Genomic DNA, 20,708 nt, shown 5'->3' with positions numbered 1-20,708 from the left:
GAGGATCTGACACCATTACTATCTAACACCATTCCCTATCAATATTTCAGATGCCGGATACAGTCAACCATTGACGTACAGTTTGATTACACCTCTGGTGCTCTCATCTCAAGGCCTCATGGGCTTGCCCCATTCGCTTCCTTCAATTTTCGAAGACTCAGTGATTGGGTTGTACACATTACAAACAATGGCATGTTCCCTCTTACCATATGCAAAACTAACAATTGATGGACCGAATGCAGAATAATGTTATACATTTACCCCAGTATAGAGATCTGGGCCTCAGTCCATCTTTTTTTGCTCACCATGCCATTCCAGTTTGGACACAGCCATATGCAAATTAGTCTTGACCATGCATTCAATGGGAACAGGCGAGCCCGAACTGCCAGGCCAGGTCCTCCCTGCACTGGAAATGAGCATCCTAGGACCGGTTTTGGGCTTTCAGCCCTCATCAGCCAGGATATTGCATATGGCCATGTCTGAACTGGGGTGGCGGAGTGAGCAAGAATGATGATGTGTTAAACCCAGATCAGTTGACTGGGGGAGAGTGCTTGCAATGTTCAACACTCCATCCATCATCTCCTTTGGTTTTGCTTTGTTCGCCCTGATTCGGGAGGGTATACCCAGACATGGGTCCCTTGCTCACTTTGCCACTGGATTCAAGCTAGCCTGGCTCATGACGGCTGATTAGCCAGAAACCGGTCCCAGGATGCTTGTTTCTGGTCCAGGGAAGACATGGCTTGGCAGTTCGGGCTGGACTGTATCCATGAGGCACAGGGTCAGACTGATTTGCATATGGCCATGTCTGAACTGGGGTGGCGGTGTGAGCTAAACAATGATGATGGATTAAATCCAGATCAGTTGACTGGGGGTGAGTGCTTTCAATGTTCAACACTCCGTCCATCATCCGCTTTGGTTTCCCTCTTACGATATGAACACACACACTCACTCATAATTTTTTCTGCAGGCATTCCAACACACCACCCAGTCATGAAGAAGACCCGTCTTTGACATTCTTAACTCATGCTGTTTGTCAGGGTCGAAACGTCAACGGTTATTTGTTCATCCATGCTCTAACAGACCCTCCAGCGCACAAATTCATATAATTCAATTATCGAACTAGCGCCATTGTTTTTTTAATTTCAAATTGGAGTTTGTTTTCAATTTTTTTATTTTAAATATATGTACAGTATTATGTCACTTTTGTGTTTAATACACAAATCTCGTCACTGTCACCACACGCACTATGTCACTTTAATCACGCTCACATGCGCCGCTTCACCAATTGAATTATAGGACAGCCTTCTCTTGTTTGTCGTGGTAATTCTTGACCTTGTCTGAACAATTTGAAAATGTAAAGTAAAATATTACCTTCTTTGTGAAGAACATACATTGCTTGTCCTTCTGTGTCTTTTCAATTGTTATGTTTATTTAAATGTTTAATACCACAAAGAAATTGTTTGACCCGACTGAACCAATTGTTGTTTATAGTGCTTTCCCACATAGCAGCTGCTGTTGTTCTAACTCTATTCTGGGCCATCGCTTTAAGTGCCCCTAGGCAACCCTTCATAGAGACACAAGAAGCATCATCCCCCACCGCCCTGACCTCATATGGCTGGTTTGTACCTCAGGAGAGCAAATACTCAACCGACACATGCACACTTGAGCTCCACAACTTCATAAAAACAATAATTCAGTCATGGGCCAGATCACGTAAAACACCAACCTCTGCGTCGATCTGCTGCTGGGAGTGTTCCTTCTCCTCCTACTAAACTGGTAGAGCAACTCTAATCACCCTCAAATACCAAGTCTCCTTTTTAAATTTTCAATTATACTTTGCTACTACCGGCCACAGCTTATAGCATGAGGCAATGGGTCAGCCCCTCCAGCGATGGTGTCCTCTCACTGTTAGTAATGGCATTTTCCTTCTTCACATGGTGCAAATCCAGTTCAAAAGTATTATCCTTTAGCATCGCTCTGAAGAGTTCAGGAGTGCTTTAAAAATAAAAATGTATATCGCCATTCACAAATGTTGCTTTTTTATTGCTGCCCGCTTACTGCTGCTCATCTGGTCACTGATTTTATAGGCAGCCAACTGTGCATGGTTTTCCCATTCACTAATAGCTTATCAAGAAAGAGATCTGTGTTAATGCATGGGCGACAGTCTAGGAATTATTTTAGCATACTTTACCATTCTTCACCATTTCAAGACAGCAACGTGCTGCTTTCATCAACTGTTCACACTAGTAAGAAGACCATATTCTAGCTCCTAATTTAGGGAAGACCGATGGAGTGAAACATACTTACATTTTGCATGGTACCCCTCCGACTTCCACTTGAACATCTTTCTCAGAACCAGTCTTGAGGTAAGAGCCTTTGATTGTGAGTTGAGTCCCCCCTGCCATAGGGCCCTCAGATGGACTGACCTCAGCTGGTTCAGGGTCCTGCAAAGATACAAAAGGATAGAATGGTTTTCTATAAAGTTCTACAAAGCCATACGAGATCTAAGCTGGTCCTCAAATGGAGGTTAGCCATGCCCCTATTTAACTGCATTCCAAATTACTTCATTTATCAGGACCTGACCTAGCACACATTTGAACAGCACAGCAGAGATATAGGAAAGGCAAAGAGTAAAGCACACATGAAGGGCAATTATGGAGAGTAGGCTTCTCAATTTCACTATGGACAAGGGGGGCGGGGGAGGGGGAAAGCATCAACGAGCTCCACAGTGTACTGCCAAGGTAGTGGTGGCTTTGTGTGTATGAGAAGAAGCAGCATTGGGTATGGGGAGCATCAGCAATGCAGGTCTGTAGTGCTTTACAGATGCAAGGAGAGAGGAGTCCATTTAATACAGGGAAAGCAGGAGCATTTAATACAGTGAAGGCAGCTGTATCGGCTATTAGGGGTGGGGAGAGTCGCAGCAGAATCTGCTATGGGGAAAGTTGAAGTAGAGGGGGGAGAGAAAGGAGAACAAATGAAATGTCCAAAGATCAACATTTGTGGAACAAGCATTACATTCAGACCCTACTCTTCCTCTCCTTAACGCAGCCTGGCTCAGAGCTTCGGGAAAGTAGTGTTAGAGTTTGCTTGGAAGCAATGAGTCACACCTGCCCCTGCACAGTAATGAAAGAAGGAAACTCCCTGGTTGCACAGCACAAATAGCCGCTAACTGGGATAAAGTGAGCCCCTCACAGCCCTGGGACCCGGAGGTACTGCACAGGCTGTACTACGGATAGATTCCACCCCCCACACCGTCCTCCCATCCTAATGCCTCTCCTGACACTTGATCAGATCAGAAGTCAGTTATCAAGTATGGAGGCTTTTTGAAGACTCACAGACTGTAAGCACGGTGGGGGCGCTCAAAAACAGCTCTACCTTAGCCAAAATTTAAAAAGGAATACTGCTCAGTCATAGGGTATACCAGGCAAGCATTTTCCCTTTACTAGACATTTGTTTTCATGAATTCTCATGTACAGACGACAGTCCCCACCACTACAACACTTTTCTGCAGAAAGATTATCAGCTTAAAACATGAGCTGCAAAACAGCAATACAAAGTTGCATGCAATAAAAAAAAAAACTGGTGTGAAATTTGTTTAGGGTCTTTATGGAAGAGAAATGACACCCTCTATGAAAAACATCTGAAATGTAAATTAAAGATCAATGATCTCATTTTTTTACGACATGCAAATCCTCGACGCACACAAAAATAGACTGGAAGCCAAATGGAATCCTTGCAGAGTAGTCTTAAACCAATGACTGCAGATTAGATCCAAAAATGGAGCAAGACAGAAGCTTAAAAAAAACACGCAGGAGAACAGATGGCAACGTTGATCCTCCACAGTGTGAGGGAGAGTTACAATGGTTCTACTGCGCATGTGGATTACTGCCAAGAAAAGTAGAGTCAGATTTCCATCACCGCAGGGATGAGCAGAGTGCTTTATACACAGGCGGAAGAAGAACTGGAGGAAGCTGCAGACTGAGAACCCCTGAACACAGAAGCACTATTGATAAGACTCTTCCATACAAAATACAGAAGTGTAGGAACTTGTGTGTTCAACTACGCAGCTGACTGCAGTTTGCAAAAGAGGAAGATGACAACTCCGACCAGTTCCTTAGTGGTAGAACAGCCTTTCAGGTTTCAGAGGGTAAAACATATACGTAACATCACTCAACCATCATTCAATTACTTCTTTTTTTCTTTTATAAGATTAGTGCATAGAGTAGGTCTAACTGGGTACTGTAATAAAGCACAAGTTAGTTACCTTTGGTAACGATATATCTGTAAGAAACAGTAGTTAGTGTTAGATTCCTTCCTTAGAATATCTCCAGGCATCAGACTGGATCGGGAAAGTTTCCGTCAGCAGTACCCTTGTGCGCCGGTAGGCGTTGTCTGTGGCTTCGCGTCTGTCGGCGTCGTCGTGATCGCAAGGATAATGATAATGATAATTAATGATAATTAAGCACTTATATAGCGCACGACTACCCGGAGGCATCTCGGCGCTTGTACGAATACTGCCGAGGAACCCTTCCTGGCCTTTCCCTGTGAGGAGCCCACTCCTGGGCACCCCCAAGGTGAAGTCAGGCATCCTCAGCCTTGTTGGGGCCGTTGTAGAGATTAAGCAAGCTATTGCCCAGAGGTGCAGAGTGGGGCTCATGATCAGAATAGGCACCGAGGCGAGAATTATCAGGTCCGAGGAAATTGAGCCCGAGACCCGCTGAGGCGGGAATTGAACCCTGGTCCCGGCCAGACTACTGCATCAGGGTCTGCCGCTCTAACCATTGAGCCACACTTCTCTTGACGTCGGAATAGTTAGACTACGCCCTTGCATGCTGACGTCAGTTCTGTACATAGCTTTCTGCGCCAAGAACGCAGAGCCATGCAAGAAAAAGACACTGGTGCCATGAAACTAGGGCCCGCAAAGGGAGATAACCCTATCTCTCGGTTCGCAGAATGGGGAGGTTTTGTGGTGCGGTAAGGAATCTAACACTAACTACTGTTTCTTACAGAGTGATCGTTACCGAAGGTAAGTAACTTGTGCATCGGAAAGAAACAGGTTAGCGTTAGATTCCTTACCTTAGAATAGATACCCCAGCAATACCAAACCCGGTGGTGGGTCTGCGAACCAAAATCACACCAGAAAGTCCTGTAGAACGGAACAGCCAAAAAAGCCATCTCTCCGGAATTGGCTGTCTAGGCAGTAGTGCCTAGCAAACGTGTGCAAGCGAGGCCCACGCAGCTGCCTGACAGATGTCCTGCAAAGGGACTACCCGACCCAGGGCAGTAGTAGCCTCCGTGGCCCGCGTAGAATGGTCGCGCAGCCCCACAGGAGACTCCTTTTTGCCAGGGAGTAGCAAACCTTGATGCACAAAACGATCCACCGAGAGATGGTTTGTTTGTGCACCGCCCGTCCCTTCCTAGCGCCCACGTAACCAACAAAGAGCTGGTCGTCCACCCGGAACTGGCGTGTGCGGTCTAGATAGAAGAGTGCCCATTTTGGGTCCAGATGGTGGAGTCTCTCTTCCTTCTTGGAGGGATGCGGAAAGAAGGTGGGCAAGGTGATGGACTGCCCGATATGAAAGGCTGTAACCATCTTGGGCAGGAAAGAAGGACGAGCCCTCAGAACAACCTTGTCCGGATGGATTGAGAGGAAAGGAGGCTTAGAAAACAGAGCCTGGAGCTCACTCACTCTCCTGGCAGAGGTGATGGCAAGCAGGAATGCAGTTTTAAGAGTTAGAAGACTAAGAGGACAGTTATGAAGTGACTCAAAGGGAGCGCAAGTCAGTACAAGGTTCAAGTCCTACTGAGGCATCACAAAGGGAACATGTGTGGGATGCCTTTCAAGAATCTATTTACAACAGGGGACTTTAAAAGAGAAGGCTGATCAGGAAGCCTTAAGAAGGCTGAAATGGCCGAGAGATAGCCTTTGATAGTGCCCAGAGCAGAGCCCTGCTGGGCAAGAGAAAGAAGGAAGAGGAGAACCTCTGAAAAGGGGGGCAGAAAGTGGATTCACAGCCTTTGCTGTGCACCATGACACAAATTATTTCCACCTGCAGACGCATACCGTTTTTGTGGAGGGACGCCTGGCTGCCAGACTCACATCACAGACTTCAGGAGGCAAGTCAAATGGCCTCAATGGTCGCCGCTCAATCTCCACGCATGTAGGTGGAGAGTGGACAGGTCCCTGCTGCTGCGACAGAAGGTCCTCCTGAAGAGGCAGACGAATCGGGGGATAGACTGACATGCTGAGTAGCTCGGGATACCAGTATCTTCGTGCCCAGTCCGGAGCCACAAGGATGACTTGGGCCCTGTCTCGCCTGATCTTCTTCAGCACTCTGGGCAGAAGTGGTATAGGTGGAAAAGTGTACAACAGACCGCAGCTCCACTTGTGACAAAAAGCGTCTCCAAACGAGTGCTGCCTTGGAATTTCCAGCGCACAGAACTGATGACATTGTGCGTTCTCTTCGGTGGCGAATAGATCTAACCAAGGTTCTCCCCACTGCTGAAAGAGACCTTGCGCCACGTCTGAGCTCAGACCCCATTCGTGATCCATCATGCACTGGCGGCTGAGTGTGTCTGCCCTGGCATTCAGGGAACCTGCCAGGTGTTGAACCACCAGGGTGACGCCCTGGTGTTCCAGCCATGTCCAGAGGCGCAGAGCCTCCTGACAAAGGGTCCACGACCCCACCCCGCACTGTTTGTTGCAGTACCTAATCGAGATGGTGTTGTCCATGAACACCTGCACAACACTTCCCCGGACAGAGGGAAGGAATGCCTTCAGGGCAAGTTGGATCCCCCGCAGCTCCAGAAGGTTGATATGGAGCCGGGACTCCGCCGGAGACCAGAGGCCTCTGATGTCCCCATCCCAGGAGGGACACATCCGTCAGTACTACGTGCTCCGGTAGGGGTAGGGATCTGCCACGGACCCAATCGCGGTTCGTGAGCCACCACTGCAACTGACTCGCAGTGCCCTCAGATATAAGGACGTGGTTGGACAGGTTGCCCTGATGCTGTGCCCACTGAAACTTCAGGTCCCACTGCAGAGCCAGCATCTGCCACCTGGCGTGATGCACCAGTAGAATGCAGAAGGCCATCAGCTCCAGGAGCCTCAGCGTTAACCTGTCCGAAACTTGGGATAAAGGCTGAAAGATCGGAATCAGAGCCTGAATATCCCGAACCCGCTGTTCGGGAGGATAAACCTGAACGGCTCCGATGAAAAGGAGCTTGTGAGAGGGCACAGGTGTGACTTCAGCACGTTGATGGAGAACCCCAGCGAGTGCAGGATGTCGGCTGTAGGCCGGAGGTGGGAGACGACTGTCTAGGGCGAGCCTGCGTTCAACAACCAGTCGTCGAGATAGGGGAAGACAAACCCCTGCTCTGCAAAGATGAGCTGCGACCACTGCCATCACTTTCGTGAACACCCGAGGGGCACTGGTGAGGCCAAAGGGGAGCACGGTAAACTGAAAGTGCTCGTGGCCTACCGTGAACCGCAGGTAGCGTCGGTGGGCCGGAAGGACGGGGATGTGGAAATATGTGTCCTGCAAGTCCAACGCAGCCAGGACCTGAGGTAAAATCAGCATCTTGAACTTCTCCTTGCGGAGGAAGCCGTTGACGCTCCGGAGGTTCAAGATAGGGCGTAGGCCTCCTTTGCCCTTCTTGGGTACCAGAAAGTAGTGGGAGTAGCAACCAGGTCCTACTTCTGGCCCAGGAACGTGCTCGATAGCCCCCTTGGCCAAGAGGGCCATAACTTTCTCCTGCAGAAGCTGCAAGTGATCCCCAAACATGCGGTGGTATGGCTGGATGGGTCACCTCGAAGGGGAGGGAGTAGCCCCTTCGGACGATTTGCAGCACCCACCTGTCAGACGTGATGGAGCGCCAGAGGAGGAGGTGATGGCAGACCCTGCCCCCACTGGAGTCGAATGGGCCTGAAAGCTCATACTAGGAAGGCTTTGAGGTAGATGCTGCGGGAGTGGATGTGGACCGACATTGCCGTTGTCCCCCGGCACCGCCAGGGCGGTTACCGCGACCGCGTTGAGGCAGGTTCTGCGGCCTCTGGCTGTACGAATGCGTGGGGGTGCCCCTTCCTTGGCCACGAAAGGGGCGAAAAGCAGAAGTCTGCTGGCGCTGGGCCGACAGGCCAAAAGACTTGGCCATAGCCCTGGAGAGACGGAGAGCGTGCACTAAAGGGAAACAAAGACGAACAATTATCACGCACACCAAGTGTGAACTGCCCATTAACTTTATCAAGGTCCTCACGGCAGCGCCATTGATGCAAAGACTCTAAAGCTGTCCCCTGCTGGTTTAAGGCAGTCGGAGCTGGAAGAATTTACTGATAGTGTTTTTGAGGGAGGGGATAATAATTTGGAAGGCTGGTATGTGTTTGTGTGGAAAATGTCTGAAATGCAAACACTAGAACTAACGGATTACTTTAAAACAATTTTACACATAACGTGATGTGTGTGAGCACACAAAGCTTAATGAGGTCTGAGTCAAGAGGCAGTAGATTATGCTCTTTAAGCTTCTCTTTCTCCCTTAAGTACTGACCCAGTGTGAAAGCAAAGTCAAATTTACAAGCTGCTGCAAATGTGTAAATATCGTTCCTGGAATCACCAGGAGGAAGGCGAACAACCTACATATTTAAACCCTCTTTGCATCCTACTACAGGAAGTAGTCGGAGGAAAATAAAATCTAACTATTTGTTATCAGTTTTGTTTCAACCTCCAAGGCGCACTGGCCGTTTGTGAAATGATCTGCTTATTTCACCAGGGCCTTGGCGGGCCTGTAGAGCTGCGGCTTGCCTCACATATTACTGATTCTGCTCAGGGACCACAAATCTGTCAGAAAACTTCAGTCCCATTTTAAATTGAATACAGCAAACCTTGTCGAAATAATACTTAAGTGATTTTTAGTTGACTAAAAAAAAAAAAAAAGTGAAGACTATTGCAGGAAGAAAAAATGCATGCCTTCGAAGATATACAGAAGAGCACAACAAAATACACCTCATGCGATCGATTGGTTAGCATGCACCTGCAATCTCCACTTTTTTAAATTGCAGAAAAACCACCTGAGGACATACACCCTGCGAAGTACGTAGATGTCCCCCACATCCAGAGAGACTCTAGGTGAAGATGAAAGTTGGCTGAGTACCCTCTTCCCCAAAAACCAGGAGCGCAGACCTGTGACCCACCGCGCTACCTGCATGGGATGCACAGACATGTGAAAAGCCCCTGGCATTGAAGGACTATGGTGCATTGGCATAGCTTTGTATTGCCCAATGGTGAAACAGCAAAGGTGCTGCAGCAGCTGTGGGGAAATGAGGTGCACTAGCAGAGTTGTGGGTTTACCAAAGGTAAAATAACATGGTTTTTGCTGCTGCATAGAAGGATTGAAGTGAATTTAGGTCCCCATGCAGAGTGTGTTGTGTTCCGTGATGGAGCTATGCCGACGACACGCAGTTGGTCATCTCCCTGTCGCGTGCACCAGGTCTTTCGGCGGACATCTTCAGAGCTTGCATGCAAGATCTAGCTGCCTGGATGTCCGCCAATTGTTTCAAGCTTAACGGAGGCAAGACCGAGGTGCTGGTCGTGGGGGGATGCCAATCGGCTTGGACGTCGGCATGGTGGCTGTCTTGCCTAGGTCCAACACCCATCCTGTGCCAGAAAGCAAAGAACTTGGGCATCTGGTTTGATACTGACCTGACCTTTGGCCCCCAGATCAATCGGGTGGTCGGATCATGCTTCGGGACCCTCAAAAGTCTCAGGAAGGCATTGAAGTTTTTACCTGTGAGAGCCCGTCAAACCCTGGTGCATGCATTAGTTACATCAAAGATGGACTATGGCAATCTTCTCTATTTAGGGACCTTGGAGAAGAATTTGAGCCGCCTACAGGTCTTACAGAATGCCGCTGCCAGACTAGTGCTTAGACTACCCAGAAGAGCCGCATCCTCAGCGGCCCTCCGGTCTTTGCATTGGCTCCCGATCAGAAGCAGGGTAGAATTCAAAGCACTATGCACGTGCCATCGGATCATCAATGGGAGGTCTCCTCTCCCTTTGAAAGGACTGCTGACGTCTTACGAGCCGTCCCGCTCCCCGAGATCTTCCGGCTCAGGACTCCTGGCTATCTCCAAGGTGTCTAGAGCACGGATGGGCGGAAGATCCTTTAGGTACCTTGTAGCTTCTAGATGGAACAAACTACCCATGGCATTGCGACTAGAACCATCAGAACTAATCTTTAGAGCCAAGCTTAAAACTGCACTATTCGTACAGTAAGGTATTCCGCTTCTGTAGGTTCCAGTAAGTATCTGCTCCTCAGCGCGGGGACACGCCGCTGTGCGTCACCAAGCGCTTTACAAAACCCCCTAAATAGAAAATAGAAATAGCTGAACAGTCCCTGTCAGTGTAATGTAAAGATGAGATGTACTGGTAGAGCTGTGCCCACACCAGAAGCACAGGATACATTATTATGCTGCTGCAGTGAATGACTAAGATGCACAGGCAGAGTTGCCTTTCTTGTGATTAGTGGATCACCAGCCTGGTGTGCTCTTGGGAAGAGTCGGATCCCTACCCTGCTGCTTTACAAGCACAGCCAATCGGATCACGCAGCAGTGGAGGACCAAATTAAGTGACAGGGTTGCCAGAATTTTGCCTCCAGAAAAATTCAAATTTTGTGTCAAAAAAAGGGAAAATGTTTTCCAAATTCAGGCTGCACATTATGTGGATGTATTTTCTAGGTATTTCGGCATTTTAAAACCTATTGATTCAAAGCGAATAGAAGTGCCAATGCAAATACACTGGTTATTATAGAAAATGATATTGACATTCAAGAGATACTGCTTAAAATGGTATTAACCAACTTGTTGGGATTCTGTCCTTCATGAGTGCACTTGAATGCTACTTTTACACCATCCTTTTTTTTTTTTGTCCTCATCTCCACCATGGTTGTAGTCTGCCAAACCTCTGGACAGGGAAGAATGGCATATAGGGGAGTTGACATGCTGTCTCAGTCAAAGACTGGTAGGGGTATAAATGATGTACGGATCTGCCGAAACCCTACAGCTATGCCGTTCTCCCAGCCAATCCTTACACCTTGTTACTTGTAAGACAGATATTTACCATTAGCCAGTTACCACCATTACTTGTATCACCAATTCGCCGAGAGAAGGGGCGAAGATGTTTTAGCAGGGAGAATGTATCAAGGCTTCGTAATCATCGGACCTGGGGGAAAAAAAAAAACCAGCACAAACTAATGGGACCAATCGAGTAGCTGCCAAAAAACTCTTTTATCTGGTTTACCAGCCCTGGCGAGATCCATTTTTGATATTTGTAACAGAGGAACACCAGTCATGTAATGACGGAGGAGAGACCTCTTTCCACCTGTTGGACCCGGCCCTTTTGGCAGGTTCACCCCGAGACTTTTTGCTTTTTTCTAGCCTGTTTCTGGAACCTGGTGGTGGTGATTTTAGGCCTCTGCGCACTTTCAATGTGGTACAGTGTAAAGTGCGTGAGCTCTCTGTGTATGTGTGGTGAGTGACCTGCCCTCCCATAGGAATGCATGGGGAATATGTGTGACCATGGTAGTTCCTGATGTGTGGGGAGGGCAGGGTCAAGTTTGGTATGTGCGAACTCGTGAGATTGAATGCTGCGTAATGATATATGTGGCATGATTGTGTCTAGTGTAGAAGTGCCACTTCTAGAAGTTGGCATATTTGTGTAATTTGTGTCTGGCGTGTGATTGGCTGAGGCTGGCTGGTGATCCTGGGTCCAAGAGTATGGAAGGGTCTGCACCGGTGGTGAATGGAGTGTTTAACATGCTGATGTGAGGGGAGGAGTGAGCCTGGGCCTGCTTGTGGATTGACCGTCTGGTTGAGGGTCCTGAATGAGGCTGGGTTTTCCCCACACAATGCTGGCTCCACCCCCTGGGGTGCGTCTGATGTCCCTAGCCTGGCCAGTGAAAGGAATTCCCTATAATCAGTTCTAGCTGGTTCTCACACTGCCTGCACCCTTTAGACAAAGGATTTTGGGTATAAAAAGGGTGCTATGACAAGTCTCTGGGGGGAGTAGTAGGCCCTGTGAAGGGTAAAAAGGTGGTTCCTGCGGAGCCAGGCTGGTTTGACTATGTCCCAGAGGACATTACAGGAGATTAACCATAATTCATTCAAATTCAGAGAAGGCAACAAGGAGCCCCATAGTTGGTCTGGAAGATGGAATTCCCCATCGATCTCTTCCAAAATTAGGTTGTACCAAAGGGAAACCTCCTTGGGTGCTGGCGTTTTATCAAGCAAAGAGGATTCCAATTGGCTGCCTCCTCCTAGGGGCATGTTGAATCGACGGGGAGCTCTAGCTGACTACGCTTGTGCCTAGCTTGAAATTTGCAAATACTTCAATCTAGAGAAGTTGGGGCCCACCTTGCTCGCTAGATGTTCCCAGGATAGCATGGCCCCTTCCACGAACACGTCACCCCATGTTGAAATTCCGGCGTCTATTAGTGGAAATACCAGGACATCATTTACCCAACCAGGGGGAGCAGGGAGATCCCATATAGGAGATCTATTCAAATGGTATCCCAGTTTAGTAGCAACTCTAAGATTGAACCAAGTTCTTGCTAGGCCCTGCAACACCTTCAGTTTGAACTTGTTAACAAATTTGGGGTCTCCAAACTTAAAAAGAAAACCTGACTGCCCCAGTCCTTCACACTGTAGTAATGCTGTAAACATCATCCCTATGCCTTGGTCCGGTGGGGTTTTTAGCAACATTCGAGCAGGCATCATCTGAAAAGCCCACGCGTATATCTGAAGGTCAGGACCGGCCAAGCCACCTTTCTCCCTACGACGCCTTAATTTCTTCCAGGCTATTCTTACACTTTTGTTCTTCCAGCTAAATGAAGAGATGTCACTCTGCATCTTCGCTATTAGTGATGTATCAAAATATAGTGGTATAGTGTTAAAAAGAAAAGTCAACTTAGGTAAAATGGACATTTTCACCAAGTTTGCACGACCCAGAACTGTCAGTGGGAGATGTCCCCAAGACCCCATTAACTTCCTACACTCTTTAGCATCTAAAGCAAAGTTAGTAGAAGCAATCAGGTTGATATCATTAACTATTCTTAAGCCTAGATATCTCATGTTGCTGCTTAGTTGCTCAGAAAGCCCTGTTGCTTCGCTATTCCATGCCATAATATCGGTTTTGGAGGCATTAACCTCGTACCCTGAGATTTTACCAAATTCCAGTGCTAGATTTATGGCTGCCGGAAATGCGGTACTGATATCTGACGTTATGATCATAATGTCGTCTGCATACAGGGACACCTTTTTATCCCAATCTCTATATTTAAAAGGCATGTTGTTATTGTTCTCCCGAATTTTTTGAGCAAACGGCTCAATATAGAGATCAAAAAGCAGGGGGGACAGAGGGCAACCCTGCCGTGTGCCCCTTGTAATAGTGAATGAATGTGACAAACCACCATTGACCAAGACCGAAGCAGATGCATTGTGATATAGGAGTTCCACCGCTCTGCGGAAAGCCCGACCCACGCCAAATTTTTCCAAGGCCCCCCGACAGGTACAACCAGTTGACCCTGTCGAAGGCCTTGGTGGCATCCAGCGTGAGAATTGCCAGAGGCATTGAGGAGCTAGTTGCCATATCAATTGCTCCTATCAGGTCGTACGTCAGCTCGAAGAGCAGGCAACCCCTAACAAAGCCCTTTTGGTTGGAATGTAGGACTGAGGGAGCGACCTGACTCAGCCTCTTGGCTAAGAGGGACGCGAAGATCTTATAATCAGCGTTAAGTATTGAAATGGGGCGGTATGAACCGCAGTCAGTAGAGACCTTGCCTGGTTTCAGGATAAGTGTGATGGATGCGTTATTCCAAGAAATGGGCGGTAAGACGCCCTCCTGCAGAACTTGATTAAATAATACAGCAAGGAAAGGAGCTATATCGCCCGCAAGGTGTTTGTATATCTCGGCGGGCAAGCCATCAGGCCCCGCCGCCTTACCCCCTTTGCTGTTTTGTATAGCAGTCACCACCTCTTCTTCCGTAACAGCCTGGTCTAAAAAAGCACTTTGTTCTGGGGAAAGCGATGGTAATGAAATGCAATTCAGTCACTCCTTTATATTTGAGGGACATGTTGTTGTCCTCCTGGTAGATGGTCTGAAAAAATCTTTAAAAGCTGATCTTATTTCTAGATCCGAAGATACGGAACTGACACTAGTTGTTATAGACTCTATATAATAACGTGTCCGATCGGTTCTAGACTTCCAAGCTAGAAGTTTACCCGCCCCTTCTCCGAATTCAAAATGGGCTAGTTTACTAACTTCCCACTTTTGGAGGATGCGCTGATTAAGTACTGAAGCCAGTTGCCCTTTGAGTTCCAGCAGCTTCTCCTGTTTGGCCAGTGTAATGGCATTAGGAGCATTGCTGCAGGCCTCTAGTTCAGTTTGGACTGGTGACAGGTTAGCCTCTATAGATGCAACTTCTTGGGTGTACTGCCTCCTGCGGAAAGTAGTTTTATTCTTGATAACCCCTCGCAAGGAACATTTAAAGGTGTCCCATACAGAGATAGAGCTCGTAGAACCGATATTGACTCGGAAAAATTCTTGTGCTTCTGCTTTAATATACTCCAGATCATCTGAAGATGTAAGAAAGGACCTATCGATAGACCGTGACCTGTTCAGGGATTGAATCAAGCCTTCAAGATCTAAAAAGACTGCGGAGTGGTCCAACAGGTGGGATGGTAGGTAAGTAACATTTTTTTACTGAATTAAGCAAAGCTCTACTTACTAAAAAAAAGTCAATCCTGGAACGATGGTGGTATTTGAAATTTCGGAAAGAAAAAACTGATTTTTGCCCGACTTTACTCTCCAAATGTCTACAATTCCATATTGACACATAGCTTTAAGTAAAAAAGCTCTGGATTTAGACAAAATGGGTTGTCGACTAGACGGGGTCTTGTCTAACAAGGGGTCAAGAACGATATTAAAATCTCCTGCTATTATGACAGGTTCTGGGAAGTGCAAAAGTTCAGAGAATAGTAATTCCAAGGCAGAGGGGTCGTCTTGATTAGGCCCATAATATCCAGCAATCGTAAAGCGTGAACCACCTATAACCATGGTAGCGATAGCCCACCTGTGTGCGGGGTCTACTTTCTGCGCCATGAGTCTAGTGGTGATAGTTTTTTTAAAAGAATGGTGACCCCTCTAGTAGTGGCTGTTTGGGAGGTAGAGACAGACAGATCTATCCATCTGTTTTTATTTACCAGATCAAGTAACTCAGCCTCGACCAAATGTGTCTCCTGAAGTATAATGACCTGCGCATCAAAATCAAGTAGGTATTGTAGGATCCTATTTGATCTAGGTTTGGTGCGCAGGCTATTAATATTCCAGGAGAGAATCCTAATAGTACTCATGTAATAGTACTCATGGCTGGTATTGCTAGTTAGGCTAGACATTGCGAGCATACAACCCTTAATCTTTGTCTGAAATACGAAATCTGTCCATTTTTTAGAGTTAAAAATAAAATTATCAACAACCAATTCGAAAATGAGGAACATTTTATGCTTTTTTACCCTACCCCTCACCCCAGTGAACCCCACCCCCCACCCTTGTATGTCTAGTCTAACCGGAACGCGTCCGGTTTGTGGTACCCCTGACCCATTCTAAGCCCCCACGAAGCGTTTTACTTATGTTGTTGAGGACTAGATAATGCTACCAATGTAGTTTAATCTGTTGTAGCTCCACACAAAATCAGGTCAAATCCCTCAAGGTGCGAGATGGGTAGGTTGTAATTTTCACATCTTATTAATTTTAATATTATGTTTTAGCTCTACTTAAGATTTTTATATTTTAATTTATATATATATTTTTATTTTTTTATCTTGTATGTGCTTATTGTTACGAGAATTTTTTGAGGATATATATATATATATATATATATATATATATATATATATATATATATTTTTTTTTTTTTTAAACCAAAGGAGAAAAGAAACAGAGCTGGGAAAGATCGGGGAGAGGCTATGATCGTAAAGACTCTATTCTCTTTGCCTTTGAGCAAAAAAAGTGACCATACCCCCATTCTCTCAGCCCAAACCTAAACCGCCCTTGGGCGCACCAATGGTCATCAGAAGCTCGTCTACAGCCTGAACTGAGCGAATGTTGAACATTTTATTGTTAAACATGATCTTCAGAGCTGCAGGGAAGCTCAACTGTACTGACACACCTAATTTCCTGAAGGCCTCCATTCTCCTGCCCAATTCCCACTGCCTATCCAGGGTAGCCCTTGAAAGGTCAGATCTTATTTTGAAAGTGAAGTCTACTCCTGATAGGGATTTTTGTTTGAGGGCTAAGTTGAGGATATAATCCTTCAGTGAAAAAGTATGAAAGTTAACTAGTATCTTCCGGGGCTTAGTTCTCTGTAGATTCCGCCTGAATGGGTCCCTATGTATCCGCTGAATGTCAACATTCAACTCCTCTTCGGAATGAGCTAGATTCAGAGACTTTTTTAGAAATTGAATGATGTAGGTCTTGATGTCTGATCCTTCACTACCTTCGGGTACATCCAAAATGCGGATGTTGCTTCGCCTCGCGTTATTTTCCAGGACCTCCATTCTATCAGCCAGAGCAGTGTCCTCTCTTTTTAGTTTAACAATATCATCCTTAGCATTTTCCAATTAAAGAGACATCCCAGCCACTGTTTCTTCCAACGCTCCAGTTCTTGAAAAAAGACCATCTATCTTACTGTCTAGAGACTCGCAGTATGATCTGATCTCTCTCTGGATTTTTGATGACGCTCCAAAACCCCGTTTGATGTCAGCTGACAAATTAGAAAACATAGGTAATAGTGAAGAGGGGGAGAGATCTGGAGGTATACTGGTGGCAAGAGCAGGGAGTCTAGAGGGAGTGTCAGAGATGGAAGAGGGTTTGAGAGCAGCTTACAATAGAATATTTTGGTTTACATTTAAGTGTCCCTCTAGAAGTTGAGGTCCTGAAACGTCTAACTCAAGACGTGTATCGACCTCTTGACGTGTGCTCACCCGGAAAACTACAGACTTCTGCTCCAACAGAACTAATTGGTGCCACAGAAATTGTAGAAGCCTCACCAAGCTCTAGAGAACAACTAAAACCGACATTATTCTCAGCGCCCAATTCTGCCGATGGTTTCGTGGACGAGCAGAGTTAACCTCTATCGAAGTAATGCCAGTGGGTGTACCTCCCTCCTCCCCAGGTTGAGCTTCATTTCGAGCCTCCTCCATATTTTGAAGTTTAGAGTCCGAAGAGACCAAAGAATCAGACAGAGCTATAGTCGTGGATAGACCTGGAGGGGCACATACTACAGGGGGTATCTCTGTACCAAATCTAGCACCTGAGGAATGGCCTTGAAATAGGTTTGCAGTGATGGCGTTATCTTAGAGATGGAATCTAGAACTGCTTTGGCTGACTTAGATTTTTTTGCATGCTTGGGTTTCACCTCAGAGGAGAGGTAGGAGGAAGTTTTAGAAGGCGGTTTAGTGGTGTTAGTACTAGTTAATTTAGTCAGCTCAGGACCCACTTCAGCAGTATCAGACGTCGCTTTCCCAGACTCCAGCCTAGTTCCCAGGGCAGAGGGCCCACTCGTGTCCTCCTTCTTCCTATTAGTTTTACCTCCCCTGTTTTGATTTTGGTATTTATTGCCTTTATTGCCTCTACGGCCCCTGTTAAATATTGCTGGATGCAAATTTGAGGGGATTTCGACTTGGTTAAGGCAGTAACTTCTGAGGGTAGTAGATCGTGGGGTTTTGACCAAACTGCACTCTCTCTGCTTTACGCTGGGACCCGGAACTGACCCCAACCCTGGGTCAAGTAACCCCTCTTCAGGTATCTTATACCACTTACTGTCGGCTCCCTCCCCCCCTCCTTGCTCCCCCTTCACCTCGTTTGTTGCAGAAGTTGCAGAAGTTGTAGATGTTGGTGGGACAGAGGCTGCTGTGGCCGTTGTAGATCCTGAAGCGGCTGCTGCTGTAACCGGTATATCGACTCGCTCGGGCTGAATCACCTTCCCCGCTGCCACAGAGCAGCAAAGGTCTCTACTAAGAGACCGCAAGTGTCTCCCACGACGGAGCTCCAGGGCGGCCCAATACCACAGCCACAGCCCTGACGGCGCCTGCAGTGAAGGCCGATCCGCTAACGGCTCGTCTGTTGGAGCTCCGAGGAACGCCGACGCAAGCTGGAACACCCCCCTCTGAACACACATGGACAAGGGAGAAAGACCGCGTATGCCTTTTTGTCAGATAGATGATTTTTCTTTCAATTATTCAGCGATTCAATAATCCCCCTAATGTCTCATACAGAAGTCCTTGTTCTTTCAGCGCAAATAAAAATGCATACGCTCCGCTAGGGCTCAGAGCGGAGTACCGCAGAAGTTAGCCTACTGCCGCCATGTTCCTCCATCCTTTTTTCTTTTTTTGTTGCAGTTTTTTATAGTTATGATCAGGGGGGGAAGGATCACTTGTCCTGCATAACTCTGGGTGTGCCGTAACTGTTCCGAGTAGTCCCAATGTTAACCCTCATGCACGTGCTGGTAATCGTGTGGTGTTGGGCGGTATATCTTATTCTCCGCCGTCCCTTGCACGTATAATTCGAGGAAATTGGTTGGATCACAAATTCCTCCCTCCCTCCACATTGATCTTGGCAGTTTTTTATACCACAGACTCACCTCAAAGCACCATGAGCACTAGTTACATTGCACAAGATCACATGCAATTGTTACGCATGGGGAGATAAAGTGATTTACTCAGAATCACAGGATGTTGAACTGATGCAGAAACTCAAACCTGGTTCCTTAATTCCATAGTCGGCAGCTCTGGTCAAAACACAATGTCCTTTTTGGCTCCAAGAGTGAAATGGGTTGTTAAAAACACAATGCGCTATTACACTCTGCAGAAAATGAAACAGCTTGTTCACACTTACTGTAATAAGAGATGTGTGTGATGTATTGTTTAAATTCCAATTATATTCTAAAACTTGCCTTCAGTTTCAAGATCACAGTTTAACACCTTTGAAAATGCTTATTTTCATTAAGAAAGAGATGGTAGAACAGCATATTATTAGCTATGTTTCTCAGTGGGAGATACTTTAGGATTCAAGACTGTCTATGAAAAACTCACTGGGTATCTTCCCAATGGTGAACATGCAATCTCTCCCTGTTTGTTTCACCACTCTAACGTTTTAGGAATGAATCCAACCAAAGCACCTCCTCAAAGAATTTTGCATTCAATATACACATTTATGGCTGTTAATAAGTTTGTTAAACATAGAGGGCCTCATATATAAGGCCCTACCGGCACCGGAATGATCCGGTGGCGCAGTATGCAATTTTCATATTTTTAAGGCCACGTAAAGCCATGTTACGTGGCTTTTCATGGCCTTATAAATATTTGCCCCTTTCATGCAGAAAACTGCGTGAAAGGTGTGCTTTTTGACACTGCCCCAGATTTATGAGAGGCAGCGCCAAAAACTTACACCTCCCAGGGAAGGCATAAGGGAGGCACACTGAGCTGAAATATCTTTATTTCTCCTAATTTTCCTCTTTCTATGGGCGCTGCAGTGTGCAGCACACACAAAAAGAGGAAGAAGTCTCTTGTGATTGCTTTTGTTTCCCTTCCTGGACATAAATAAAAATCCCCTCAACGCAGGCACCATGGTGCAAAGGTACCTGCATTGGCACAGGGTAGGCCATTGTACGCCGGCGCAGGGGAAAAGCACAGGAATGTGCCGTATCTCATAGGTATGCAACATTCCTGCCCTTAACTTTGTCATAGGGCAGCGCAGCAAAAAAGGCCTGCAGCACTGCCCTACGGCAAAAACGGACAAAACCAGTAGTGGGATGAACTGAACCTACTACTGAAAACTGTAACCCAGTTTATGTACATAACTTAGGCATGTATGGAAATAATAGACCTGGACACAGTGCAGACAAGTATTTTTGCCAGAAATACGATGTATATTTTACAACAAGATCACTTAAAAGCAGCATTGAGCAGTCTTATCTTACTGACAGTTGTTTTACAGTCATGTTGGCTTGCCCTTTTTTAGCCTTTTACCTCTGACATTCAACACTCTCACTGTCAACGTCACTCAGCACTATCACTCCCATACTGATCCATCACTACTATTGATTCCACACACAGTCAGGTAGAGTGAGCCCAAAAGCACAATGTTGCCGCACACAGAGGAAAATAATTAGAGGGAGTCCTTGAAACGCTCAAGCGCACTATCTGCTTTGTCGCCAAAAAAGCGGCGGCCATCAAAGGGCATGTCCATGAGCGTGGCCTGGACATACCCTGAAAAATTGGCGGACCCCAGCCAGGCGTGGCGACGGATCGCCACCGTCATGGAAATCGCTCTGCCCAGCGAGTCCGTGGAATCAAGTCTACATCGGATGGAGTAGCGTACTGCATCCGGCCCCTCAGCAAGTGCCTGGGCGAGCCGTGCCCGGGCCTCCTCCGACACTGAGGCAGCACGTCTGCAACCGTGTCCCACAAAGAGTGGGTGTAACGGCCCAAAAGGCAAGCGGTGTTGATAGACAGCAAACCCAAACTCAATGAGGAGAACAGTTTCTTCCCAAACTGATCAAACATTTTGGATTCCCGATCTGGAGGGGCAGTCGGGAATGCGGTCTGGGATGTAGAGGCCTGAATCACCAGGCTCTCAGGGGTAGGGTGAACGGACAGAAAG

General features: G+C 46.9%; 1 protein-coding gene across 3 annotated transcripts in view; it reads right to left on the bottom strand.

The window, feature by feature from the left end:
* The window catches only part of PLXNB2 (plexin B2), a 629,238-nt gene that overhangs the window by 126,871 nt on the left and 481,659 nt on the right, over window positions 1–20,708 (bottom strand). For all 3 annotated transcript variants that reach the window (XM_086967392.1, XM_086967395.1, XM_086967394.1), the window contains one exon: window positions 2,308–2,444. In XM_086967392.1, the coding sequence (XP_086823518.1) occupies window positions 2,308–2,444 (137 nt within the window). The remainder of the gene's footprint in view (window positions 1–2,307; window positions 2,445–20,708) is intronic.

Source organism: Lissotriton vulgaris, chromosome 1_1, assembly GCF_964263255.1.
Source record: "Lissotriton vulgaris chromosome 1_1, aLisVul1.2, whole genome shotgun sequence".
Lineage (NCBI taxonomy): Eukaryota > Metazoa > Chordata > Amphibia > Caudata > Salamandridae > Lissotriton > Lissotriton vulgaris.
The sequence above is the reverse complement of the archived record's forward strand: the minus strand, read 5'-3'. Positions and strand labels throughout refer to the sequence as shown.